Below are 17,339 nucleotides of genomic sequence, written 5' to 3'. Positions count from 1 at the left end.
TAACTAAATAAATAAATAACACGATTGTGTGGACATTTCTCTGCACTATTTAACACTAGTGGGAATGGTGCAACATTTCTTTGAAACAAGACATTAGCTAGGAGACTGGTAGCTGCAGGGAGAACGGCCCAGGGCAGGGATTCTCAACCTGGGTTCAAGGACCCTTGCTTGATGTTATTGGTCCATGGCGTAAAATAGGCAAAGCAGGAGGAAGCCACTGGATTGTTGCTGCTGGGAGGGAAAGTCTATAAAAGATAGGGACCAAGGTGTAGTGGTAACAACTGATCCAAAATCAAAACAAAACTATCGCCACTAGCCTGTGAACCCACGGAGTTGTTATACTTGCGTGACATGCCCATGGCTGCTCCAGAGAGTCAAATTCCTTATTCCGGTCCTTTATTAGCAACATACAATTAAGCATTTTTGAGCATTTTCTCAGCAGTCAGCAAAGATATGACCTCTCGGTCCCAAGCTACAAACTGCCACAAAATAAGCATGAATACCTAATTTATTCCCTTCGCTTACACCACACCCCCACTAATATGCCTCGTTACTGTAACAAATGTAATAAAAGGGCAGCACAAAATATATGGCACCTACACAAGGTTTCAGTGTGTAACAAGCAGGCTCCTTATGCCCAAGGTGAAAATGCTTATTAAAAATAATAGTTAACCTTCTCTTCAGACTTCATGATGAATAAGACCAGTTTTACCATAATCCTAACAGGATGGCGTGAGACACAAATGCACTCTAACATCTCCTATCCTCTTCTCATCCCCTAATTATCCAGCAAATACATACAGGGACATCTATGCCTTCTTTTGATATGCTAATCTTTGCAGCATCAATGAATCAAGAAACAGCAGGCTAAAAGCCTTGTAATTTTTAGATTTAGATGCACCAGTCCTGTTCTGTGGAAGTGCTGCATTATTTTCATAACAACATTTGATACCAGTCTGCAATCTCAGATTTTAGGTGACTATTATTAACTTCAGAAGGCTCATTTTGAGATATCATAATATATAATAGCACTGAAAGTGTAAGATGACTTTGGGATCCACTGTCCCAAATTTCATACTTGTTAATTTGTTTATTATTTGTTTAATAGTTACCCTTAAGAGGTAATTCCAAAGTCAGCTTTCATAAATACCAATATATCATCTATATTAGCTCTCATCTGAGATTTACCTTTAGTGAGCAATCTGTAAGATCATTCTGTATCAGGAGGCTTATCTACACTGGAATCAAAATGCATAATATTTATGGAAATTATCCATTAGTTTAGAAACATGTAAATTGTGTGTGGATTTTTATGACTGATGAAAATTTTTTTTTCAAATCTTTTTAATATGTTATTCAAAAATAACACAAGTACATCAAAGTAACCACACTTACAATGCCTCAAGGAAAAAAAATTATCTTAAAGATTGAAAATTTTGTGAATAAAAACAAAACCCTACTAAGCAAAAAAGTGTGGGGGGGGGAACCCATTAGGGGTACAACCCCAGAGCCATGCGTCATACAAAGAGCTTTTTTTTTAATTGGTTTTTTTCATGCATTTTCTACATCACTACAGATTAAAAAAAACACAAACCAAAATGAAGAAAATTAATACAGTGCAAAAATAAACATGCAATAATAGTATAATACAAAAAAGATAATTGAGAAAGCACCCAAATTGAAGTCATGTAAAGTTAGTATCCTCCCCAAGCCCCACAACAAAAAAAAAACTCCAGACCAACCACAACACAATATAGAGAGTATAAATCAAGACATTCAAACCCCCAAAACTGTAAATACACTTGAAAACAGAAGATAATAATGCCTACTACCAAAAAAAAGAGCTGAAAGCAAGGGACCGAAGAAAAAAACCTTAATTAAGAGGAAGGTTATGGAAGTACTCAATAAAAGGTCCCCAGACCTTGTGGAACTTTATATCCGAATTAAGAACTGAATAATGAATTTTTTCAAGGTCTAAGCAGGACATAATATCATTAAGCCATTGAGCATGCATGGGCGGGGCAACATCTCTCCATCTAAGGAGGATTAAATGTCTAGCCAGGAGAGAAGCAAAAGATAATATTCGACACTTAGTCGAACTCATTCGTATATCTGTCTCACCCAAAAAACCAAACAAAGCAATTAAAGGGTTAGGTTCTAAGTGGTGATTCAGAATATAGGATAAAGTTATGAAGACATCTTTCCAAAATTTCTCCAAGCTAGGACAGGACCAGTACATATGAATAAGAGAGGCCTCGCCCCTTTTGCATTTATCACAAATAGGACTAATATTAGGGTAAAATCGAGATAATTTAGACTTAGACATATGGGCTCTATGAACAATCTTAAACTGTAAAAGGCAATGGCGAGCACAAAGAGAGGTTGAATTGACCGATTTGAGAATCGAGTCCCAAGTCTCATCAGATAAAGAGATATTTAAATCATGCTCCCAAGCCATTCTAATTAAAGAGCTTCTAAAAATAAACATCAAACCGCCAGCAAGAAAGAAAAATTTATCAAAAAAATTTACAATTAGATCGCGGAGAAGATCTATCAGTTAACTGAAATGATAGTAACGAGCAAATGAGCCCCATCTTTTCTCAAAATCAAATAAAGGTTCAAAGGTTCGACTTCTAATTTTCTCCAAACTAAGACACAGCATCACTTGAGAGAACCATTGTGACAAAGTAGGAGCTGATATATCCTTCCACTTCAACAAAATGGCCCTCCTAGCTATCAATGTAACAAATGCAATAACATGTTGGTTATGATGATAAATTAGTATGACAAAAATTAATCAATTAGTAATATTAAAAGTCTCTCAAATTTTCCTGCACTATAATGAAGAGCTGAGGAAATAGACTTCTCTTGTCGCATTTGTGTTTGTCAACAAAGTGATATAATTTAAGCCCAGGACAAGAAACTGATACTGAATATTTTACAGAATCCCAAAGGAACATCATCTTGGCAGTTCAGTCACAAATCTGCTCGCAAACAAGTGGCAGCAGAGCTGGAGAAATGGCTGCACCAGTGATATCTCCATAAATATAAATGTCTTATACTCAGGTTTATTGGGCCCCTGTGTTGCCAGCAGAGTAGCTACTTGCAACAGAACAAATTATAACCCGGCACTTTATGCTTCAGGGACAACAGAGGAGAAATCCAGTCACAATTCACTATAAACTTCTTTGGTCCTCTCATTGAATTTAGTTTGTGAAATTGCTTCCACATGAAGAACCCTGAAGTAGGTCAACCTGTTTTATTAAGTGACTGATAAAAACACCCTTGCTTGTCCTCAAAGGTTTCAACTCTAAAGCTCTCTTATATCTGGCCTTCTCGCCAAATATCTGCTCATTCAATACTCATTATTATTGTTACCTATCTGCCTTTCCCTCTCTCAACAAAACTTCATATCTGTATCTGACGGCTCTGCGATGTTTACTCAGCTTTATGCTTAGGCCTGCTCCAGGTGTTGTGTCTGTGGACTCACTTTTGTTCTGAATGCTATTTGCTTACTTTTATTATTTGCAGTTTGTCTTTCTTCTCTCTCTCTGAACATTCTGGGCATTCGACAGTCTATTTTTTAATGGGTTCTTTTGTGTTTCTTTATTTTGTGGCTCCTTCAAGGAGACAAATCTCAAGGTTGTATAATGTATAGATACTTTGATAATAAGCGTTCTTTGAACTTCTAATCCTTCATGGCCTCATTTCACCCCTTTTCAATAAAGATAAGCGTTGTGTACTCTCTTCACAATGAAGCTGCTTCACTGCCTGGTTCGGAAATTGCACCGTCTCGGATTGCAAGACCCTGCAGTGGATAGTGAGGTCAGCTGAGAAGATCATCGGGGTCTTTCTTCCCGCCATTACGGACATTTACACTACACGCCGCATCCGCAAAGCAAACAGCATTATGAAGGACCCCACGCACCCCTCATACAAACTCTTCTCCCTTCTGCCGTCTGGGAAAAGGCTCCGAAGCTTTCGGGCTCTCACGACCAGACTATATAACAGTTTCATCCCCCAAGCTATCAGACTCCTCAATACCCAGAGCCCGGACTGACACCTTACTGCTCTATTGTCCTGTTTATTATTTATTGTAATGCCTGCACTGTTTTGTGCACTTTATGCAGTCCTAGGTAGGTCTGTAGTCTAGTGTAGTTGTTTTTTTTTCTCTGTGTTGTTCTTTACGTAGTTCAGTCTAGTTTTTGTACTGTGTCATGTAACACCATGGTCCGGAAAAACGCTGTCTCGTTTTTACTGTGTACTGTACCAGCAGTTATGGTCGAAATGACAATAAAAAGTGACTTGACTTGACTTCCTTAAAGCTCACGCATGACAAGAGTATGTACACATTTTCATCACGTGTGAGTTTTAAGGGAGTACACAACACTTACCTTTAATGAAAAGGGGTGAAATGAGGCCATGAAGGATTAGAAGTTCAGTTCAAGGTACATTTATTATCGAAGTATGTATACATTATACACCTTGAGATTTGTCTCCCTGCAGGCAGCCACAAAAGAAAGACACCCAAAAGAACCCATTAAAAAAGACTGTCCAAAACACCCCTTTTGAGACGGCAGCGTATGGAAAATCTGTTTCTTTATTTATCTAGTGATACTGGGTGGAGTAGGCCCTTCTAGCCCTTAGAGCCACGCTGCCCCAGCACACACACCAACCCCGATTCACCCTACCCTAATCACAGAACAACTTACAAGGATCAATTAACCTACCTGGTTAATCTTTGGACAGTGGGAGGAAACCGGAGCACCTGGTGCATTCCAAAGGGAGGGCATACAGAGACTGTTTAGAGATGATGCTGAAAGTGAACTCTGAACTCCGATGCCCCGAGCTGTAATAGCGCTGCGCTAACCACTATGCTACAGTGGCGCCCGATTTAATGTAATCATCATCACACTGGCGTAATAGCTAATCAAGTGTCAACTGGCACAGAGTGTGAGGACTTGCTGGGCTTTCTGTCATTGTTCATAATCATTTATTTTGCACGGAATTGCTGGATTTCTATCAAATTTGCCAGCATTTAGAGGGAAACGTGTGACCCTACAGTTACAGAACAAATGTGAGTGCACAGGCTAGTCATAATTTAATACTATTTTTAAGTAATTATTTGTGGGACTGGAGATGAGGCAGTAATTGCCCCCTCCTGCCTTGTTCCCCAACACTTGCTCATGGTCTTGTGGGCAGGCACATCCAGTTGTATGTGGTAGCAAAGTGTCTCAGTCACATTCCTTCACAGTTTTGTCAACCCTATCATTTTCCAAATGCTACCAATGAAAAATCTTCCAATATCGTTTTAACTTCTTCATAGCATTCAGCCATGTTACTTTACCCTTCAATAAACGTAAGTATATTACAAATACGAGTGGGAGGTGGCTATTCAGTCTCTTCTGCCTGGTCTGCCATTCAGTAAGATCATTTAACATAGAACAGTACAGCACAGTACAGACCCTTCAGCCCATAATGTCGTGAGGCCATGGCTGATCTCTTACTCAACTCTACATTCCTGCACCAACCCTAAAATTGCTTCACTCTTTTAATACCTAAGTGATTTATCAATCACAATTAGGCCAAATGGCCTAATTCTGCTCCTATCTCTTATGGTCTAAAAGGCCCGGATAAAAGGGACATGCATAGTGGGAGGGCCTAGGGCCAGGAGACACAGCCTCTAAAGGTCCCTTTAGAACAGAGATTAGGAGGAATTTCTTTAGCCAGAGGGTGATGAATCACTGGAATTCACTGCCACAGCCAGCTGTGGAAGCCAAGTTATTGCATATATTTAAAGCAAAAGTTGATAGATTCCTGATTAATAAGGTTGTCAAAGGTTAAAGGGAGAAGACAGGACAACTGGGTTGAGAAAGAAAATATGGTGGAATGGAGGAGCAGTCTCGATGGGCCAAATGGCTTAATTCTGTTCCTATGTCTTATGAATTATCAACCTGAAGCTTGAATATTTATTCACAGCCTTCACAATTTTCTTCAGTTAGAAAATTCCAATCATTTACTATTTCTAGGTGAAGAAATTTAATTTAATCTCCATCCAGAGTGGCCAATTCTTTATTTTGAGCTACTGACTCTGTTCCACTGAAAGGGCTCAAAGTCCTTTTAATATCTGTCACATCTATGTACAGTGCTTCAAGAAAATTCTAAGCAAGATATCTCAAATAAATCTAAATGTGTGAATTGGAACTAGTGAAGATGCAGAGATGACAACTTCACCAGCAAATAAATACATTTTACAAAATTGCAGAGATCCCCAGAACTACAGATTTAACCATGAACTCTGTGAACATTCACAAACCAGCTAGATTTTCTAAACACGTATCGTTGAAAAAAAGATTAACTTACCATTTCCATCAAAAACCTCACATACCCCGAATGGCCACTTTATTAGGTACAGTGAAACCCGGTGTAGTCTACTACTGCTGTAGCCCTTCTCCTTCAAGATTCCACATGCTGTGCATTCAGAGATGCTCTTCTGCACACCTCTGTTGTAACACGTGGCTATCTGAGTTATTGTCACCGTCCTGTCAGCTTGAAACAGTCTGGCCATTCTCCTCCGACCTCTCTCATTAACAAGGCACTTTCGCCCACAGAACTGCTGCTCACTGGGTGGTTTTTGTTTTTCAAAGTTCAAAGATACAAAGCATAATTTTAATCAAAGTATGTATGCAGTATACAACTCTGAAATTCGTCTTCACACAGACTGTCGCAAAACAAAGAAGAACCAGAGAACCAAGCCATTCAAAGAAAACCTCCAAACATCAAAACCCCCATACCCCACCGGCAAAACATGCACAAAGAGCAACTAACAAAGATCAAAAACACAAGACACAAAAGGCACATGTTACTACGGTTCAGATCACAATATTCTCTGTAAGCTTTACAGACTGTTACGCATGAAAATCCCAGGAGATCAGCAGATCTTGAGATACTCAAACCACCAATAATCATTCCACAGTCCAACTCACGAAGATCACATTTCTTCCCCTTTCTGAAGTTTAATCTGAACCTTTTGACTGTGCCTGTATGCTTTTATGCATAGAATTGCTGCTACGTGTTTGGCTGATTAGATATTTGCTTTAAGCAGCAAGTGTACCTAATAAAGTGGCCACTGAGTGTATATACAAGTTATTTAAAATGTTTACTTCATTCTCAAAGAGTAGTGACGAGATCAAAAAGACTATTGAATGTTACTATGTACCCTGTTCTACATAACAACATTTACAAAAATAGTATCCATACAAATTCTATATCTACATGTGAGGATATCTTAATTTAAATAAAAGAAATACCATAATACATGCTAATTTATGCAATTCCTTGAAGGTAATTAAAGGACAATATAAGTAGTATTTATATATTCCGCTCAATTTATTTGCTTAGTCCTTCAAAAAGGTAATTTATGTCCACAACATAAACACACATTACAGGCAAAAAAAAAAAATTCAAATACTAACAAAATAAATTACATTAAAAATCTCACAACACACACACAAAATGCTGGAGGAACTCAGCAGGCCAGGTAGCATCTATGGAAAAAATGTATAATCGATGTTTCTGGCTGAAACCCTCCTGCAGGACTGGAGAAAGAAAGAGCTAAGGAGTAGATTTAAAAGGTGTGGGGAGGGGAGGGAGAACAGTGATAGGTGAAACTATGGGGGGTGGGGGGTGAAGTAAAAAGCTGGGAAGTTGATTGGCGAAAGAGATACAGGGCTGAAGAAGGGGGAGTCTGATAGGAGAGGACAGAAAGCCATGGAAGAAAGAAAAGTGGGAGGAACACCAGAGGGAGGCGATGGACAGGAAAGGAGATAAGGTGAGAAGGGATAGGGGATGGGGAATGGTGAAGGAGAGGGGAGGGGGATATTACTGGAAGTTCAAGAAATTGATGTTCATGGCATCAGGTTGGAGGCTACCCAGATGGAATAGAAGATGTTGTTCCTCTAACCTGAGTGTGGCCTCATTGTAACAGTAGAGGCGGCCACGGATTGACATATTAGAATGGGAATGCGAAGTCGAATTAAAATGGGTGGCTACTGGGAGATCCCACTTGTTCTAGTGGACGCAGCAAAGGTGCTCGGAAAGTGGTCTCCCAATCTATGTTAGGTCTCACCGATATACAGGAGGCCACACCGGGAGCACCAGACACAGTATATGACCCCATCAGACTCACAGGTGAAGTGGCCCCTCACCTGGAAGGACTGTCTGGGGCCCTGAGTGGTAGTGAGGGAGGAGGTGGAGGGGCTGGTGTAGCACTTGTTCCGCTTGCAGGGATAAGTGACAGGAGAGAGGTCAGTGAGGAGGGACAAATGGACAAAGGTGTCGCATAGGGAGTGATCATCTGCAGATTTTCTCTTGTTTGTGATTAAAAATCTCATTCAGATTTCTTTTACGTTTTAAGCATGTATCAGGACCATTTCACAAGCAAAACTAGCGGATGTACAGGTGTACTTAATAAAGTGGCAACGGAGTGTAGATTACTAATTTTGTATACATATTGCTCCAAAGTTTTCAATGAATCGACTAAACAAAATTACCAGCTGGCATACGACAAAGATGCAAAAGTGCTCAAAAATAATTAAACCCTTGGGTCAAATTCTTTAATAGTTTAGTAGGGGATGACTATCTGGAGATTTTAGCTCTGTTATTTATAGAAAGATCGTTAAAAAAACTAATTTTTGAATTCACTATAAATGAAGTCATGTTCTCTGTTCAGCATGAGGTTGATGCCTTTCAAATTGGAGCATGATGTCTAACATATATTGGCTTTTGAAGAGCAGGTGCTCTGCACAAGCCACATTAATTTGTTCTTGGCAAGTTATTAACTCACCAAGTCATTAAAAATCAAACTGCTTAATTAATGGGCCATAAATTACACTACTGAATGAGTTTTGCTGAGCTACATTATGGTAATAATATTAAAGTCACTTGACTAAGAAAATAGGGAGCCAGATAAACATCACTGCGCCACAATCCTCCTTTGACATGGTTATTCTCCAATGGCATATTAAAGGTAAGGTCTGCACCAACATTACCATAAAGGCAACTTGAACACGAATGAGAAATTAGGCTCTTCACAATGTAAACCAATAAAAAACATTTGCTCATGATTAATTACAAGATAAAACATTTCAGTCAGTGTAATGTACCAATGTTCAATTTCACATTTTTGGAACAACTGTTTTATATGGCTTTAGGGATAATTAAATTTGCTCCAGTTCTTTATTTCATTTAGAGAGACAGCACGGTAAAAGCTCTTTCTGGCCCATGAACCTGTGCCATGCTATTACACCCATGTGACCAATTAACCTACAACATTTCTATCAGCACTGGCACCGTAAAATCGTTTTGCCAAACGCTACACTACCTGGCCGCTTCCACTACTCAACGTTTTGAAAGAACACCTCTTACCATTGCTAGTTTAACCAGGGAACTACTTCTCTTAATACAATATGCTGAAGGGCTTGTTTCGATGATGTGATGTTCTATGTTCTTAACAACTCAGTTCACATTTTCACCCATTCTGACAAGTCTAATCATATTACTTTGCAACTTTTAATATTTGTACCCTACTGACAGAGTCTTCAAAATGTGCCGGCTTTAAATAACACAGGTCCAAGTGTTTGCGAACAACCAGGAAACAAGTTGTGCAAACAATTGACTGTGAACATTCATGCCGGTTCATTTATCTCCAAGCTTTGAGAAAGATGAACAGCATTGATTTTTCTGAGGATCAGAGAACATACACACACAGTGTGATCGGCTGTGTGAATTTACCAAGAGTTGGTATATTTAGAACTGTTACACATGATTCATCTTCAAATATCCAGGGTATAGATAGCTTGCCTGGAGCCAAATCGTGATGTTGATTGCTGAGAAACTTCTTTTGACATGAATGCGTGAGAATGAACTCTATTTGAATAACCCCACAGCAGGTCGGCAAAGTGGGCTTCAATCAAAGGTCAGTGACTTGGATAGAGTCTGAAGAACTGTCACTGTGATTTTGGCAGAGTTTGATTTGAATTATCCTCAACTTCAATTTCACCACTGCCAACCCTATTTTCCCATCCTTTCCTGAAGGGATCTCTAGACATGGGTCTTTCCAATAATAACAACACCCTCAAACAAATATTAACAAACTCGATTTCACTGACCCAGTTTTCCCCTGTCCTTTCCTGAAAGTATTTCCCAATAAGTGTCTTTCCAATGATATTAACATCCTAAAATAAATATTAAAAAACTTGACTTTTACCAACCCAATTTTCTTTTGTCCTTTCCTAAAGAGATTTCTGGACAGGGGTCTTTCCAATGACACCAACATTCCAAAATAAATATTAGAACGAATTTTACTTTTGATGGCAGTCATTTGTTAAGTAAGCAAATATTGGCAGGCTATCAAATGAAGCTTTGCATGCTCTTAAACAAGGATGGCATGTTTCTCTCTGGTGGCTCAGGAAGAAGGGCTCCAGTGGTTGACCTAGTTGAGATCAGCTCTTTCTAGAAGACTAGGAAAGTGTGTACTGCTTGGTGATTTTTTTAGGCCTGTTTAATTTTTAACAGAAAGGAATTTTTTAATGATCCAAGAATATGGTCATGTGGAGTATTAATATGCACAACTCATACTGAGGTGATTGATGGTAGAGCAATGGATAGATGTGGTCTACGTGTGAGACATTTGACAAGGTCCCTCAAAGCAGGCTAATCCAGATGATTAATTAACATATGATGAATGATAATTTAGTAGTTTGGATCAGAGCTGGCCTGCCCAAAGGCAACAGCGGGTAGTGATGTTATTCTTCCTGGAAGTCTGTGACAAGTGATGGGTGAGTAAGTTAGTTTGAAAGTGACACAAAGGTTGGTGGAATTCTGGTCAGTGCAAAAGGCTGTGAAAGAAGAATGCAGATACAGACATGGGTGGAGAAATGGCCAGTGGAGTTTAATCTACATAAGTGTGTGGTGTTGTACTTCGGGTGGTCAAATACAAAGAGAAATTACACAGTTAAAGGGAGGACATTTAATAGCACTTATGTACAGAGAGATCATGCTACCCAAGTCAATAGTTCCCTGAAAGTGGCCATGCTTAGGTTGGGTGGTGAATAATGACATGCTTGGGGCACTGAGCATGAGAGTTAAAAAAAAAGTAATGTTATAGCTACATAAAACTTCGATTAAGCTGCACTAGGGAGAATTGTGTGCAACTCTGGTCACCCCATTAAAGAAACATGTGGAAAGGGCGCAGAAGAGAATTACCACCAGTTGCTGCCTGGATTACAGGGTATGAGTTACAAGGAGAGGTTAGAGGTTTCCTCTAATGTGTCAGAGACTGAGGGGCCATCGGATCGGTTTATAAAATTATGAGAGCAATACAGAGGAAAGTTGGTTGGAATCATTTCCTGGGGTTAGATGGGTCAAGTACTGAAGGACACACATTTAAGGTAAGGGGGCAAAGTTTAAAAGGGGATTTTTAGGGCAAGTAGTTTTATTTACTTATTTATTGATTGATACAGTGCAGAACAGGCCCTTCTGGCCCACTGAGCCACACTGCCTAGCAACCCACTGATTTAACACCTAGCTTAAACACCGGACAATCTACAACAACCAATTAACCAGCTAACTGGTCATTGGACTTTGGACTGTGGACTGTCTTTGGACAGTCTTTGGACTGTGAGAGGGAACCAGAGCATCCAGAAGAAGCCCATGTGCTTCATGGGAAGGATGTACAAAGACTCCTGAATTCTGAACTCCAATGCTCTGAGCTGCAATAGCATCACGCAAACCGCTAGGCTTGAGTGGCGTGGTTTTTTTCTGGAACTGGCTACTGGGAGGAGTGATAGAGGCAGATACAACAGAGTCACAGAGAAGGTACAGCACAGAAACAGGCCTTTTGGCCTATCTAGTCTGTGCTGTACCATTTAATTTGCCTACTCCCATCAATCTGCACTGGGACCACAGCCTTCCATACCCCTACCATCCATGTACCTATCCAGAAGTCTCTTAAACACTGAAATCAAGCTTGCATGCACCACTTGTAATGTTTAAGAGACGGTTAAGATGGAGAAATGAATATGCAGAATGTGGATGGATATGGGTAATGATCTGAAGAGATTTAGTTTAATTTGGCATTACGTTCGATGCAGAATTGCACGTGCAACGTAACCCAAGTTTTATAACAGTGGTGTGAAGGGCCTGTTACTGTGCTGTACTGTTCAATGTTCTACGTGCAACTGCAACAATGCTAGAACATTCTACAGCACTGAATGAGAGTTGTGATCACCTCCTGTGCAACTGTAAAGGCTCTTTGGGGCATTGCTAACAAATAAAAGTCTTTGCACACAGGCAACGGATGCAAGACAGCCATTCCAAAACAATGAGAGAGAAAGGGTAGGGTCAATCTAAAACAGGGCTTCTCAAACTTTTTTAGGCATTGCACCAATACCAGTGGACCCCAGGTTGGGAAACCTGATCTAAAGGAAATGTTCCCGTTCTAAGCGCCTGTCTGTAAGTGTTGATTCTTCCCTTTTACTCATAATTTTTTGTTGCCAACATTATGAAATATAATAAAAATATCCATTTATAATTCTGCTACACAGATTGAAGAGGAGGTCAGACCCCAGTCCTGTTCAATTGTCTAGCCAGAGATCAATTTTATCAAATATCCCCACCCCTCTGGGGTTTTCCCCCAGTTAAACAGGATGAACATCACACGACAGTGATCAATAGCAGGTGTTGCAAATGTCAGCGGAGGCAGCCTCACCTCAAGCCTGCATGGTGTAACTGTGAACACAAGTGGATTATTCAGCATTCGTGACACTCTCAGACTAAGAGGTCTGTTCGAACCAATATTTACATGACATTTTTATATGCGAAAAACAAAGGTAACAGGCCAATTCTATAGTTACAATGTATCTACAATGCTTCCTTTCAATTACATATAGTTTTTAAATACCTCCTTCTTCACACCCACACTCTAGACATCTGAAATTAATGTTAATCCCCACTGACTCTAGGTTGTGTTCATGCATATGCAGACATCTGGGGTCTTGGTGGAGTGTTTGTTTGCAACTGACCCCAGCCATTGTTCTGGGCTGCAATCTGCAATCCACGTTCTAATCTGAAGATTGGTTGCTGGTGAATTAATATTTGCTATATAGCCTAACTCTAGAATATGCAAGAACACATGGCATTTAGATCTAACAAGCCGCATGACTAAACCTGCGGTTTGGCATTCAGCGTCACTGTGTGCAGCGCCATCCCAGGAGTAAAGTTTGTGGGAACACACTGCTGATGTTGGCCCATCAGCATTAAAATGACAAGGATAATGCACTGTACAGAACAAAGTGAACAAGAGGTCTATGCAAGTACTCACAGCTGATGGTAATGCCCAGCTCCACCCCGCTCCTCTTCGGGAGCTTCACGTGAAATGTGCCGCTGCTCGGAACAACTGATTCTGCAGAAAAGGAAAATGAACGTCATGATGATAAGCAAAGTTTTATGTAATCTGGCTAAAGAACTGAGTAAAACTAAATTACCACCAACAAAGCTCATCACATACTTCAACAATCTTGGGCTTCTGTTTGATACTGAGTTTTAAAAACTGTTTCCTCATACAAGCCTCAATAGATGTGCAGTGGTGAGTATATTGACTGGGTACATCACAGACTGGTACGGAAACACTAAAGCCCCTGGACAGAAAATCTTGCAGAAACTAATGGATACAGCCCAGTTCATCATAGGTAAAACCCTCCCCACCATTGATGACATCTACACAGAACACTGTTGTAGGAAAGCAGGGACCCCCACCACCCAGGCCATGCTCCCTACACACTGGAGCCTCAGGACTCTCAGCACCAGGTTCAGGAACAGTTACTACCCCCCAACCACAAGGCTCTTGAATCAAAGGGGACAACTCAATTTCACTAGCCCCACAATCAATGGACTCACTTTCAATTACTCTTCATCACATGTTCTTGATACTTGTTGTTTATTTATTTACTATTATTTCTTTCTCTTTGTAGTTATACAGTTTGTTGATGCGGTCTTTCATTGATTCAATTGTGCTTCTTATTTTATTATGAATTTATTGCCTACAAGAAAATTAATCTCAGGGTTGCATATAGTGACTTATATGTACTTTGATAATAAATTTACTTTTGGACTTTTTTTTACCTTTATCAACAGCAACAACATCTCCCCCACTTCAGCTCTACTTCTCAAACCTTCTGTCATTAAACCATTTATGGCTATTTTGTTTACTTCCAGAGAGGCCTACACCAAAACTTTCCTGTTGTCCTGCTGTCCTCTGACTTCCAAAATTCCACATGTCTCAACAACGCCTACGTAAAATGATGACCCCCTTCTGAAACATTAGAATACTTATGTTGGTCTGGAATTTACTTCAAGTCTTTGCTGAAGCCTAGTGTTGAAACATTACATCATATTGACCGTCCTGATGAAAGGCCTCTGCCTGAAGCATTCTCTCTATAGCTGCTGCTTGACCTGCTGAGTTGCCTGGATTGGGGATCATGACTTATGAGAATAGGTTGAGTGAACTCCGCCTTTTCTCCTTGGAGTGATGGAGGATGAGAGGTGACCTGATAGAGGTGTATAAGATGATGAGAGGCATCAATCGTGTGGATAGTCAGAGGCATTTTCCCAGGGCTGAAATGGTTGCCACAAGAGGACACAGGTTTAAGGTGCTGGGGAGTAGGTATAGAGGAGATGTCGGGGTAAGTTTTTTTACTCAGAGTGGTGAGTGCGTGGAATGGGCTGCCAGCAACGGTGGTGCAGGCGGATACAGTAGGGTCTTTTAATAGACTTTTGGATAGGTACATGGAGCTTAGAAAAATAGAGGGCTATAGGTAAGCCCAATAATTTCTAAGATAGGGACATGTTTGGCACAACTTTGTGGGCTGAAGGGCCTGTATTATGCTGTAGGTTTTCTATGCTTCTATGTTTCTCCAGAATTCCTCCAGAGTGTACTCTGGATTCCCATCTGCAGAATTTTTTGTGTTTATCAAATCCACTGCCCTGCCTGTTCTCTATAACCCTCGAGTCTCATACAGACCAAAACAAATCTGACTTAATTGGTCTCATAAACCTCCGGGGTAGAGAGTAATGTATAATTTATAGCCCTCAGAAGAAATTCTTCCTCATCCCTGTCATAAATGGATAACCACTAATTCTGAAAAGGAGTCCCTGGATCTTTATTGCATCATAGATGGAGACATCCTCACGGATTCTACCTCGTCAAACCTCTGAGGATCTCCTGCCTCAACACAATCTCAGATGGTGCTTCTAAACTCCAGTGTCGATCAGCACAAGCTGCTCAACCTTTTCTTGAAAATCATTCTCTGTATCCAAGGAATTAACTTAGTGAACTGATTTTCATGGCAGTATATCCTCCCATACCTACAGTGCCATTAATGACATAGGGTCAAAGAATGTTGAATATTTGTGGGTGGAGTTAAGAAACTGCAAGGGTGAAAAAACATTATGGGAATCATATATAGCCCTCCAAATAGTAGCCAATATGTGGGGTTGAGATTGCAAAGAGAGTTGGAAAATGCATGCAGAAAGTGTAATGACACAATTGTAATAGGGGACTTCAATATGTAAGGGGGAAGGGATGGTTCTTTGGAGCAGCTTGTGCTTGAGCCTACTTGGAGAAAGGCTATCTTAGATTGGGTGTTGTGTAATAACCCGGATCTTATTGGGGAACTTAACGTAAAGGAACCCTTAGGAGGCAGAGATCATAATATGATTAAATTCATACTGAAATTTAAGAGGGAGAAGCATAACTCAAGTATATCATTATCACAATGGAATAAATGGAATTCCAGAGGCATGAGAGAGGACGTTGTTCAGGTGGATTGGAGGAGAATACTGGCAGAGCAGAGATGGATGAAGTTTCTGGGAATAGTTCACAAGGCGCAGGATAGATATGTCCCACAGAGGAAGAGGTTCTCAAATGGCAGTGATGGGCAACAGTGGCTGACAAAGGAAGTTAGGGACTGCATAAAAGCCAAGGAAAGGGTAGCAAAAGTGATTGGGAAGTTGGATGATTGGGAAGCTTTTAAAATAAAACAAAAGGCAACTAAAAAAAAGCTATAAGAAGGTAAACAATTAAATAGGAAGGCAGACTAGCCAATAATATAAGGCAGGGTACCAAAAGTTTTCTCAGTTATATAAAGAGTGAAAGGGAGGTGAGAGTTGATATTGAACCACTGGAAAATGATGTTGGTGAGGTAGTAATGCGGGACAAAAAAAGTGGCAAATGAACTTAATGGGTACTTTGCATCTGTTTTCACTGTGAAAGACACTAGCAATGTGCCAGAGGTCTGTGAATGTCAGGGAGCAGGAGTGAGTGCCATTGCTATTACTAAGGAAAAAGTGCTAGGCAAACTGAAAGGTCTGAAGGTGGATAAGTCACCTGGACCAGACAGACTACATCCCAGAGTCCTGAGAGAGATTGCCGAAGAGATAATGGATGCGTTGGTCATGATCTTTCACGAATCTCTTAATTCTGGCAAGGTCCCAGAGAACTGAAAGTTTGCAAATGTCACTCAACTCTTTAAGAAGGGAGGAAGACAAAAAAAAAGAAATTATAAGCTAGTTAACTAAAACCTCAGTGGTTGGGAAAATGTTGAAGACCATTATTAAGGACGAGGTTTTGGGGTACTTGGAGACTAATGATAAAATAATTCAAAGTCATCATAGTTTCTGTAAAGGGAAATCTTGCCTGACAAATCTTTGAGGAAGTAACAAGCAGGGTGGACAAAGGAGAGGCAGTAGATGTCATTTACTTGGATTTTCCTAAGGTTCCACACATGAGGCTGCAGAAGAAGATAAATTTCTATGGCATTACAGGAAAGATACTGGCATGGATAGAGGAATAGCTGATAAGCAGGAGGCAGTGAGTGAGAATATTAGGGGCCTTTTCTAGCTGGCTGCTGGTGACTAGTGGTGTTCCTTGGGATCACTACTTTTCACACTGTTTCTCAATGATTTGGATAATGGAATTGATGGCTTTGTGGTAAAGTTTGCGGATGATATGAAGATAAGTGGAGGAGAAGATAGTGCTGAGGAAGCAATGCGATTGCAGCAGGACTTAAGACAATTTGGAAGAATGGGCAAAAAAGTGGAAGATGGAATAGTGTTGGGAAATGTATGATGATGCATTTTTGTAAAAGGTAAAATAGTGCGGATTATATAAATGGGAAGAAGGTGCAAACATCCCAAGGTGCAAAGAGACCTAGGAGTCTGCATGCAAGACTTTCAGAAGGTTAATTTACAGGTTGAGTCTGTGATAAAGAAGGCAAATGTAA

The 17,339-nt window shown here is 40.2% G+C and overlaps 1 protein-coding gene across 5 annotated transcripts in view; it reads right to left on the bottom strand.

The window, feature by feature from the left end:
• grip1 (glutamate receptor interacting protein 1) overlaps positions 1 to 17,339 on the bottom strand; it is a 302,489-nt gene that overhangs the window by 34,884 nt on the left and 250,266 nt on the right. For all 5 annotated transcript variants that reach the window (XM_073059570.1, XM_073059571.1, XM_073059575.1 and 2 more), the window contains one exon: positions 13,382 to 13,462. In XM_073059570.1, coding sequence (XP_072915671.1) covers positions 13,382 to 13,462 — 81 coding nt within the window. The remainder of the gene's footprint in view (positions 1 to 13,381; positions 13,463 to 17,339) is intronic.

This window comes from Hemitrygon akajei, chromosome 10 (assembly GCF_048418815.1).
Source record: "Hemitrygon akajei chromosome 10, sHemAka1.3, whole genome shotgun sequence".
NCBI classification, from domain to species: domain Eukaryota; kingdom Metazoa; phylum Chordata; class Chondrichthyes; order Myliobatiformes; family Dasyatidae; genus Hemitrygon; species Hemitrygon akajei.
The sequence above is the reverse complement of the archived record's forward strand: the minus strand, read 5'-3'. Positions and strand labels throughout refer to the sequence as shown.